General features: G+C 32.4%; 1 protein-coding gene across 1 annotated transcript; it reads left to right on the top strand.

Annotated features, from left to right (window-relative positions):
• Positions 1-868: 868 nt before the first annotated feature.
• LOC111706746 (protein-L-isoaspartate(D-aspartate) O-methyltransferase) lies at positions 869-8,684 on the top strand. The gene is made up of 10 exons (XM_023479671.1): positions 869-996; positions 2,859-2,950; positions 3,375-3,448; positions 4,216-4,268; positions 4,502-4,555; positions 6,282-6,347; positions 6,479-6,588; positions 7,458-7,530; positions 7,768-7,850; positions 8,004-8,684. The coding sequence occupies exons 1-10, from the start codon at positions 951-953 to the stop codon at positions 8,088-8,090; spliced, it is 738 nt and encodes a 245-aa protein (XP_023335439.1). The 5' UTR covers positions 869-950; the 3' UTR covers positions 8,091-8,684.
• The last annotated feature ends 3,440 nt before the right edge of the window (positions 8,685-12,124 follow it).

Here is a 12,124-nt window from a genome sequence, read left to right as displayed (position 1 = left end):
TGGTTGTAAACGCACATATCCTACACATATTTTCCCGCTATACTCATTTCTGAGAATTAATTTGTACTTTACTAATTACGGAATGGTTTCGTATTACGTAATTTCGCGTAAATTACGCCTTCATAACGCGAAACTAAACTTTCTTTCGCATACGTAATTAAAGCATGTAATTTCGCGTAATGCTCCTCCGTAAGTGAAAGAAAGTGTTACGCGTAATTACGTCATTTACTGTCCCTGTATTATAGCATTGGCTATTCGTGATTAAAATTTTTCAGTATTACATTTATATTCATTTAGTTTAACTCAAATCTCTAAATCTTATTCCTCCAGTTTTTGTTTTGTTTTGATGCAAATAGCTTCTTAATTATTCAATAGCAATCATGGGAATGAATAACAGGCAAAATATCCTTAATTTAAACAATGTGTGATAAGTTAAAAATCTAGTTTTTTACTCTACTATAGTTAAATTCGCCTGATGCAAACCCCTTCCTTATCAATCTATGTTATTTTTTACTTTTGTGCCCCCCCCCCTTAACAAATTCTTAGCTACGGGCCTTACTCCGAATGAACATTAGCACAAATAAAGGTTGTCCGATTAATCATTAGTCCGAGAAGTCCGATTGACACGACACTAGAAAAACAAAATGTAGAAGACGACTTTCAAATAAATATTTACTTTATTTTATTTCACTGCTAATTTGCTTAAAAATTATTACTATATTAAGTTCAAATTTGTACTTTTCATCTTTATTGAAAACTTTGATTGAATCTATTACTTCTCGTGGAATAGCAAGAAATTGAGTGCAAGTTTCCTAAATATATAAGACTATTAGTTGATTGCTAGAAAATATGATGGCACGCGGCATTTCAAGATTTTATCGCTAGAAGTCAGATAGATTCAAAACAAAGCAAAGAAATAGATTAAAAATGAATTGTTATTAATAACGTTAATGAAAAGAAAAGTGCTGTGCAGAAAGCTTTACAACCAAGTTTTAGGTGAAATGTCTGTATATCTTTACCATTATTTAAGCTTGTTTTTTTAACGTTATAAAGCTATAATAATAATAATTTATCTATCTAACTTGCTAAAATATTATAACTGCAGGACGCAGTGTCTAAGGGGGGGGGGGAATGAGGGCTGTTATTCCCCTATAAAGTTTGGGGGACGTCCCTTCCTCTAAAGAGAAGAGAAAAAGGCACCATTTTATATAGATTTTCAAGAATAGATTCTATAATTCTGTAAAAAAAATTAGGTATATTCCTAGAGAACGATTTTTGGACCCCCCAGGCCCCCCCCCCTCCGATCAATTTTGTACATGGATTTTACAGAAAGTGTCTCAACTTAACCTAACCCCTGGCCGCAGCGCTCGGCCCCTAGCCCATCCTAGCCGCAGCGCTCGGCCCAGAAAGTGTCTTAACTAACGTAACCCGTGGCCGCAGCGCTCGGCCCCCTGGACCTAGCCCATCCTAGCCACAGCGCTCGGCCTAGAAAGTGTCCTAACCTAACCCTAAATAATACTAAATAAAAACCAGTTTGATCATGGGCCTGTGGGGGGGGGTCCAAAAATCGTTCACTAGGACAGACCCAAAAGCTAAAATTTGTTTATACCCAGACGCGCAACTTTGGGGGGGGGGGCAGGTTTCCCCACAGCCTAATTAAGGGGGGCATGCTCCCCTTAAGAAAGCTCCCCCCCCCCTGTAGGAGGGGTATGAATTCCTTAACTGGGGTCCATATTGGTTAACATTTATTGTCTAGAAAATTTGAAAAAATATGCCCCCACAGTTATATTTTTTTTTAAACCTTCACTCTTTAAGCATACTCGAATTCAACTATAACATTTTTCAATATAAGCTCAGATTCTTTTTATCCCCTTTCTTTAGAATATGCCTCCGAATTTGGATTTTTAAAATTACACTCACACATTCCTATTCAAATTGCCCCACCAGATTTACATTTGCCCCTTTCCTACCATTGTTTTTTTTTAGAATTCCACTAAATAGTTTTAATTCGCACATAAATTTATTTTTTTTACCCCCAAATGTTTTTTAAATACAACCAACTTTAAAATTCCCAGCCCTATTTAAAAAATTTCCCTTATTTTATTTTGATAATCCTCAGAAATTAAGAAGTTTTGCCCCCCCAACAACCAAATAACCCTTAGTTTAAACAAATGCCCCTTTATGTATTTTAAAAATGCCCTTAAATAAAAATTTGACCCCAAAAAAAAGATTTAAGATTTCCCATTCACAAAATTCACCTAACTGAAAAAAGCCCCCCCAAAAATAAAAATTGCCCAATTAAGATTTGTCTCACACTAATTTGCCCAATACTGAATGAATGCCCCCAAATATAAAAATTTCCCCAAAAAATATCCTGAATTGGTAAAGTAGTTTTTTCATGTTTCATTAAAATACACTTTTTTCTTGCACCCCCCCCCCCCCTAGGAATGTTTTTTTTTTGGGGGGGAATATTACCCCTGCCCCCCCCCCCCCCTCCTCTAGCTGAATGTCTAGTTGCGTGCCTGGTTATACTCATGAAAATGACCAAATTTCAGGGGGAATACAAATTTTGGCCCGCATCGCGAGCGATTGTTCAAATATTCCCCCCCCCCCCCCCCAGCAAATATTATAGCACGTCACACTCAACTAAACACAGGGTGGAGGTCCAATTCATGTCATTACTGACATGACTTTGTTACTTCATTTATATTTATTTTTCAAAGAATGCATAAATTCATGTATACTTAAATTAAATATTTTTTCAAATTACTATGATTTTTTATGATTTTTACGTGTACACTGTACAATATGATTTGAAATGGTTGCGATACAATGGAAATAAACATTTTATGTATCAGGAAAAAGAAATATGGCCTGGCGATGTGGAGGTGGATCAAACAACGAGTTGGTGGATAATCTGTTTAAACATAACATCATACAATCAAAACAGGTTTCTCGTTATTTTCAGAAAATTCATGTTCACACCTTTACTTGGGGATCCACATATAAAAATTTAAAAGGTGATCAACAGTGTTTACACTTTACACAGGGGCCAGGGTGATCCAAAAATATACAGGGTGACCTAGTAAAAATATAGTGTGATTAAGGGTTTAAACTCATATTTTTACAGGGTGATTCAATATTCATACCTGAAGCAGGATTATGCACAACATTCCCACTTCGCTAAAAGGAAATCTTACTTTGATAGGTTCTTGATTGTTTTTCCTCATATGAAAACCGTCCATCTCCATGTTTGAATATTTAATTAACGAACAGACAATTCTAAGCAAAACCAGGAGCTATTTTATTAACATTTTTTAATAGAAGTGCTGCAATTTCAATTTGTTTATTTTAAGCATAAAATTATTTTTCAGGTTTTGGATGTGATGAAAAGTGTTGACCGTGCAAATTACTGCAAGAGCGACCCATATGATGATTCTCCTAAAAGGAAATAATTATTCAAAAATGAAAGTCATGGTTCGAAAATTTAGCCCATATCTAGTCCAGACCCGTGATAGGAATTTTGCAAGGGGGGGGGGTAGACTTTAAAGATAACAAAATTTAAAGATATATAAGGAGAGGACCGTAAGCGATATTTTTTTGACCGTGACACCTCGGCAATGCTTAAAAATTAGGAATGCCGACTAAACAACTGTTTAGGCTATTCGTGCAAGGAAAATATTATGACAATACATTAATTTACAATTTTTAGTCCCTGACAGAGTTTTATGATGTGTAATTAAAAAAATAAAAAAAATTTTGGTCATGACCTTTTATTAATAAATTAAAAAAATATTTTTGAATATGAGTCATTTGTTTGATATGGAGGCGCCAATATTAAATAAAAAGTTTATGATTCTAATTCATAAGTTATCACCTTCAAAAAAAGGCAATTATTAAGATCACGAAATATGGAAAACACCCATTAATTTTGCAAAGTATCTGATTTCTAGTCAAAATTGTTTAAAAGTTATTGCCTGTTATCTACTGATGGCCAAGATATTTGCTTTTTAAACCACTGTGCCTATATGCCCCACTTCGGAAGAAAAGGACAAGACGTGCCCCTTTGCCCCCTCTTGTTTGTAGATCTCAACCATATAAATTATTTAAAGATTAAGCACTGGAGCAGTAAACAGAAATATTGAGGGGAGTTTACCAAATCTTGCCACTTTTATTTTTGACATCCTTCTAACCGAATAATGATTTTCTGCAAAGGATTGGATTTGGAATCACTATCAGTGCCCCGCACATGCACGCGCATTGTTTAGGTTGGACAATTTTCTAAACTATTTGATCTTCTTTCTAGACTTTAAAAGGGGTATATTTTTATTCAAAATATTTCCCTCCCTCCTTTTCATATCAACATTTTTCTAGTTTATAATGAAGTACAGCGGCGTTTTAATCACTGAATTTCAATGCTGTCAATTTTTGAGGAAAATTAACGAGAAAAAAAATGTCCGGTCTGGTCTAATATTTCATTCATATTTGATCAATATTTCAGAATTACTCAAGGATAATCTTAAACCAGGAATGAAAGCTCTTGATGTCGGATCAGGTAAATCTATTCTTTAAATTTTAAATAATATATAGCTCTTTAAGCCATTTAAAAATAATGAAGCATTTGAAAAATCCACTTTTTTACTTCAAATTTTTTGATTTCTTAAAATTATATTGTTTTACAATGATAGATATTTTGGAGAAATAAAACTCAGCGGTGCTGCGGTAGCGGTTAAACGAGGGGTTGAGATGTATTCAAGAATCTTCGTCATAGTTTGCAAAATAAGAAATGTGACTTTTTTATTTCTTAAATTAAAGATTGATTCAACCTCTAAAAACGTATTTTGTTTGTCAATGTTTTTTTTGCCCTCAACCGCTGGGTTTTACATTTTTACATATATTTGTTTGCTATGAAAATGTGTGTTTATAGATTTATATTAAAAAAATGTGTAATGTTACAGTTGAGACTTGAGAGTAAAAAATAAAAATAAAATATTCATTTCCAGCAGTTGAAGGCAAAAGAGGTTTACGAAATATGTAATTCCAGAGGTTAAAACGAAAATAGAATTTTAAAACATTTGTGTCAAGTTTCCAGTGTTTAAAAATAAAAAATCATTTTTTATCTTGTTCTTAACTGTAAAGAGTCTAAGCAATTTCTTAACCGCTTAAGAAAAACTGATATTAAATATAACTTTTCAATTTAAACACCGGTAGAAGTGTCCTTTGAAACAGTAAACTTACCTTTATTATCTGTAATAATTTGTATTTGAATAACTCTACCCTCAGATTTTTGCCCCCACCGACCCCCAGATATTTGGCTTGGAAGAGGCCGCCACTTACCCCCCCCCCCCATCAAAAAAATAGTTTTCATATAAAATCTAAATATATTTGATATCTGATTATCTGATCAATTACCCCAATTTTAAAAAATCTTAAGACCTGTTGAAACACTTTTTGACATTTATTTATGTTTTAGAATTCCCATTTTTATCGGGATTCACTGTATAATGTCATTTATATTTTAGAATTCCCATCTTTATTGAGATTCCATGTATAGTGTTATTTATATTTTATAATTCCCATCTTTTTTTGGGATTTACTGTATAGTGTTATTTATATTTTATAATTCCCATCTTTATTGGGATTTACTGTATAGTGTTATTTATATTTTATAATTCCCATCCCATCTTTATTGGGATTTACTGTAAAGTGTTATTTATATTTTATAATTCCCATCTTTATTGGAATTTACTGTATAGTGTTATTCATATTTTATAATTCCCATCTTTATTGGGATTCAATGTACAATGTTATTCATATTTCATAATTCCCATCTTTATTGGGATTCACTTTATAATGTTATTTATATTTTATAATTCCCATCTTTATTGGGATTTACTGTATTATGTTATTTATATTTTATAATTCCCATCTTTATTGGGATTCACTGTATAGTGTTATTTATATTTTATAATTTTATAATTCCCATCTTTATTGGGATTCACTGTATAGTGTTATTTACATTTTATAATTCCCATCTTTATTGGGATTTACTGTATAATGTTATTTACATTTCATAATTCCCATCTTTATTGGGATTCACTGTATAGTGTTATTTATATTTCATAATTCCCATCTTTATTGGGATTCACTTTATAATGTTATTTATATTTTATAATTCCCATCTTTATTGGGATTTACTGTATAATGTTATTTATATTTTATAATTCCCATCTTTATTGGGATTTACTGTATAATGTGTAATTGTACAAACATTAATTAAGGTAGTGGAATACTTACTGCTTGCATGGCTATGATGGTTGGGCCTAGTGGCAAGGTGGTCGGAATAGGTATTCATTTTTATTATATTATTTTTATTGTACTATTTAAATTGTTTCATGGCCTGATTGCCAATTTCAGTAGTTTTGAAATAGATATATATATAATTATAATTATTATAATCATAATCTTTTATTCGCAGACCACATATCTGGCCTAGTTGAGATGTCCAAAGAGAATCTCCTACGTGATGGTAAGGAATCCCTTTTAACCAATGGTCAGCTTCAGCTTGTTGTAGGAGATGGTAGACAGGTAAACTCTTATAAATTCTTTTCAAATTACTCAATTGAATTATTAATATGTTTCCAACTAGGCATAATATAACGTGGTTGGTGGTGTATATAGTACTACTATTGTGTGTACCTGTGTAGTTTGTTGAACATGCCATTATTTTTCCAAATAACTTAAATCTTTATTTATTAAGTTTGATGTTTTGAATAAAGTTTAATTTGAGCATCTTAAGTTTGACCTATTAACTGACCAGAGCTGAAAACTTTAGAATGAGATATTCTTAATCCCGATTACTTAATCTGAGTATCCAATGGACACACTTCTTAAACTACTCTTTCTTGGTTATAGTAGAGAAAAATCAAAAACCGTTTTTTTCAATTAGAGAGTCCCTCTCGTTTCTGTATGTTAATCTGAAATGGCGCGCAAAATTTCAAATTTCCGGGCTTCTTATACGCGATCAAGCATTAATATCAATATCCACCATTCTAGAGTTTTCAGCTCAGCAAAGTTTATAAGAATTATCTCTCCTCTTGTTTAGCATTTCGTCCATTCACAAATCCATCCTATCAAGAAAATCCCACGCTACGTAAATTCCATTTAAGTCTAATTTTCAATGATCTTTCTCCGTTAAAATTTTGTGGGATATTTTTTTCCGTAAATATGAATTTAAATTTTATTATTTTTTTTGTTGTCAATTGGCTTTATAATTTTATGTTTTCTCACTGTCACTCCATTCTTTGATCTATTTTCGTAAATTATTTTTTGAGCTGATTTTTTAATCATTTATTTTCTGTACTCACCTGAAATTATTGTGAAGTTGTAGAGTTTAAGCTATTTAGATATCTTAAAATCGTTTCAAGCCGATTTTTTTTGACAGACATTTTTTCCAGGGATACAGTTCTGGAGGTCCATATGATGCCATACATGTTGGTGCCGCGGCTCCAACACTTCCCCAACATTTAGGCAATCTCTTTATCTTTGAGACAAGCACAATTTCATGAAACCAAAAATAGGGCGGGCCCCCCTGCACTGGGGGACACGCGTCAGGGGTAATGTGCACCCTGGGGTGGGGGGCACTGCACTAATAGGACTGTTTATATAATTTAGCAATGTGCAACCTTATTTAGACATGTTTTAAATATTATTTTAGTCCTTATACATATTTCATCGCAGACATTGATAATGATTTTGTTCGTGCAGTTGACCAGCTGGCCCCTGGAGGTCGTCTTATTATTCCTGTAGGTCCTGAAGGAGGTCATCAGACGCTAGATCAGATAGATAAAGTAACCTTATTTTATATTATTTTGTTTAATATAGAAGATATTGAAATTTTACTAAGTTGTATTGTTTCTTGTTTTGCTTATATTGCTTTGGTTATAATCAGTTTATTAATGCTTTATTGTCATGTTATTGTTATTATTTTGATCTTTATTTAGGATAGAACTGGAATTATATCAAGAAAAACCTTATTTGGCGTAAACTATGTTCCTTTGACCAGCATTGAAAAACAATTGGGAGAGTAAAGCAAGATTTATGTACTGTGCAGGAAGTCTTGAAAAAAAAACATGCCAATATAAGAAATATTTCAATCCATGGATCAATTGAAAATCATTAAAAAAATCATGATTTATGAAGGAAAGTCTTTGCTAAGTTTACTCATTAGTCCGATATCCATAATGCATAAAGCTATAATTGTTTATTTAGTAACTGTAGTTAAAACTAGTTAAGAGAAATAGTTTGGGGTGGGCGATTTTAGAAGAAAGAGAATTTAGAAATAATAATTTTAAATCTGAAAATGCAGAAAAATGTTTAACTACTTTTTAGGGGGAAACATCATTTTTCAGAGAGGTCAAGTTCATCTTTTACCTAACACCTATTTTTAATCTTTTCCAAAAATCCCAGGGGTACAAGAGGACTTGCCCCCCCCCACACCCTCTGTGTTACGATTCTGCTAGTTTTGATGTGCTGTGATATGTGATGTTCCCTTCTTATGAATTCTTTGTAAGATCAAAGAAAAAAATGTTGATTTTTATGCTTGTAATTTTTCTAATTGGGACACATTTACTTATAGAAAATTTATGAATTTAAAGCACAAAATAAAGAATAAAAATGCTTAATATGTTAGATAATTTAAAAAAACATTTTTCTGTAAATATGATTATAACATTATATGATTTTTTCTTACTGGGCCTTGACAAAATACTATTTTAAATGTTGTTTATAACTTTACTGTGACCATTTATGAACATGAACCTCCATTCTTTCTACACACACTATCCCCCCACCCTCTGTGTTACGATTCTGCTAGTTTTGATGTGCTGTGATATGTGATGTTCCCTTCTTATGAATTCTTTGTAAGATCAAAGAAAGAAAAAAATGTTGATTTTTATGCTTGTAATTTTTTCTAATTGGGACACATTTACTTATAGAAAATTTATGAAGCACAAAATAAAGAATAAAAAATAAAAATGCTAAATATGTTAGATAATTTAATAAAACAGTTCTCTGTAGTCCTTTATTTTTTCTTGCCGGGCCTTGACAAGATATTATTTTAAATGTTGTTTATAACTTTACTGTGCCCATTTATGAACATGAACCTCCATTCTTTCTACACACACTACAGGACACGATTGGTATTTGTAGACCTAATTGAAATATTTATCAAATATGTCTAATTTAAAAATCAGCGAAAACCTAAGGTGCTAAAAAAGCTTGTGGAATTCTCAACTCTGAGAATCAAGCCTTAGAAGTTAATTAATAATTTCTCTTCCATATTCTTTTCGAAAAATTTTCGTATTTTTACCAGCTGAAATTTTCGCATTTTTTCCGCAAAAATTTTTATGTTTTACTGGAAATTTTCGCATTTCATATTTCGCGAAAATTTCGCTTTTTTTCGTGGCGAAACAGATAAAATAGAAATTCGGCGAAAAAAATTGTTCGCGAAACTATCAACCCTTTTCGCTGGAAACTACATAGAAGTGTCTAAACCAGGCCTTCAGTACGACGGGTTGTGCTTTGGTGTGGATAAAGGCACTTCCATGGTGCAGTGAGCATATCAGTCACTTCTGTAATAAAGTTACAGAAGTGGCTAAATGACTTTTTTTTCGTGGTCCTTGGCCAACATCACAAGGGTGTCCTTTATCATCTCTGTGGTGAGGGCACTTTCCATTCATGGACATACCCGGCGCGCACGTCATAGAGTCCTGCCCTGACTTCATGGCCCGGGGTAAGGACTAAGGAAGTGGTCGCTGCAACAGGCGATTCTTTTGAAGGTTTAAATAAATAGTATATTTTTCTTTAAATCTTTAAACTTTACTTTAGTCATTTTTAAAGAGATTTCAACTTTGTCACTTATACCTAATTGTAGATCTAATTTTGATTAAGAATTTGTCTATGTTTGCGAAAATTCGTAAACTAAGTTTGTTCTTCTACCTGCAGTCAACATCATTCAGAAAAGCAATGCTTTCCTAAAAATATATCTTAATACTTGCTTTTTATCAAAACAGAAAGAGTCAACATACGTCAAAAATTGGAATTGTTCAAAAAGAAATAAAAGGCTCCTCTGTAATTTATATTCTTTCTTTGTAGATCAAGAAATATTAAAAGGGAGGGAAGATATTCGCAACAGAGAAACTCTTTTACCTCATGCTTTGCAGGGTCTCTCCACCTATCCCTTAGCGCCTAAAAACCTTTTTTGGGGCAAATATGATTTAAATTTCAGACAGTACCTAGGCTGCTAGTTTACAAAAAATAAACGGCTTTATTTTTGTGTAACAAAAGTTTATTCACTACATAATTATATAATAAACTTGTCAACCACTAACAATTCGTCTCTGTTGTAAAGTCGTCGGAGACACCAAACCAAACAACTTCAACCCCCAGGGTCTTTCTTCTCTCCGACGGAACTATAAACAAAAGCCAATTACGTATCGTGAATCTATCTTCAAAAATTAAACAAAGAATAGTTAATTTAAAGAATTAGTGACTTTCGTTAATAATCAATTGTCATCTTATTTCAGAAGTTTAATTGTCTTTTAGTTGTGCAAATAAATAGTGTCCGAGTTGCATATTTTCATTAATAATGTCAGGTTCGGGATTACCCTCAAAGGATAAGACCTTATTTCATACATTCGTGGTTCCCTGCAGCTACAATCCATTAATCTTTTCATTCTTTAACTAGTTAAAAGGCCCGGCGTTACTCGTGGAAAAAAATTTGAAAACATTTTATATAAATAATATTAAAAAAAGATAAAAAATTTGAAAACAAATATTTCGAATTTGTAAGCCTTGCAACCCCCGGCCACCCATGACTATGAGTGTATACAAAACATTTTAGCCTATTCGGTCCAGCCGTATGGCCGGCTATAGGCGACATATATATAATGTCTTGTTTCATCATATAGATATTAGACTTTATTTTAGACAGAAACCCTAATTCAACCTTAGAATTTAGTTTAAACAGTTTAAGGTCGTCATTAATTTTTTTCAAGGTTTTTGTTGAGGGTAAAAAATATTCAAAATGAAAGCGCTGTTAAGAGTTTGAAGTAAAAAAAAAATAGAATTTTTTGATCATTGTAGGTTTGGCTGTGTTGAATATATATACTGTATATGTATATGTAGTATACTGATTTATTTTATATTTTATTGTTTTTAAAAGTTCTAACAGCTGTAAAATGAACGACAAAAGTAAATTCGTTGAATGTGTGTGCGAAGCGCACAAAAAAATCTGATTTTCTCGTGTCTTATTTTCCACTTTTTTTATGGTGCATCTTTTTTATCTATTTCTTAGTGTCTGTAAGTATATGTCTTAGTCATATTCACTAGGTGTGTATAAAGTCCCCTACATTCAGTCTACAGCAGTTTTTTGTAATTCATCCACTTATAGTCCTTTTTGTCCACCATTTACTCCATTAATTGTAGGTCCGTGTAGTTTTAAGCAGTAAGCAGTTCCTGGAAGTACGTTTTGCGACTATTTGTTGTCTTTCCATAGAAATAAACGTGTGTATGGTCTTTCTGTAGTCCCTCTGCCCTTGTTTTCCAGTAAGTGTAGCTCTATAGTCTTATAAATCTTTGTTGTCGGATAGGAACAAGATTCTGACAATGAACAGATAGACAACGGAATAACCCTCAAATATAAATCGATAATGCAGAAAACTCTTTATTTCCTAAAAAAAATGAAATGAATAATGATAAATAATTATTACAATGGTTTACAAATTTATAATAAAAAGATTCTTACGATCTATTTGAGTATTTGTGGGTTAAACTGTCGGGGAGTCCTAAGACGCTTTTTTATACATTAAAATTTCTGAAAGAGTGACAATTAAATGTTAAGGAAAGTCACTAATACTTTATATGAAAATATTCTTTGCTTAACTTTGAAGTGGTTCACAATTAATAAAAGTGTTTATATTTCGTTGTCGGGGAACAAAGAGAAGCAGGCTGAAATTGTTTGGTTTGGTTTCTCGTCTCCGAGAGGAGCTTTTAGGTTGAAGACGACATTACATGGAGGGGGGGGTCTTAATGTTAATGGTTGACACTGGCCCCAGGCAGGGTT

The sequence above is a fragment of the Eurytemora carolleeae genome, unplaced genomic scaffold, assembly GCF_000591075.1.
Source record: "Eurytemora carolleeae unplaced genomic scaffold, Eaff_2.0 scaffold754, whole genome shotgun sequence".
NCBI lineage: Eukaryota > Metazoa > Arthropoda > Copepoda > Calanoida > Temoridae > Eurytemora > Eurytemora carolleeae.
Note: the sequence above shows the minus strand (reverse complement) of the source record. Positions and strands in the feature narration are given on the sequence as shown.

What these genes read in the sequence shown, in the direction of transcription:
- LOC111706746 (XM_023479671.1), top strand. Translation starts at nt 951, where the DNA reads ATGAAAAGAAAAGTGCTGTGCAGAAAGCTTTACAACCAAGTTTTAG. An exon ending in GCTTTACAACCAAGTTTTAG is followed by an intron (nt 997 to 2,858) that starts GTGAAATGTCTG and finishes TTTATGTATCAG; the next exon opens with GAAAAAGAAATATGGCCTGG. An exon ending in ACATCATACAATCAAAACAG is followed by an intron (nt 2,951 to 3,374) that starts GTTTCTCGTTAT and finishes ATTATTTTTCAG; the next exon opens with GTTTTGGATGTGATGAAAAG.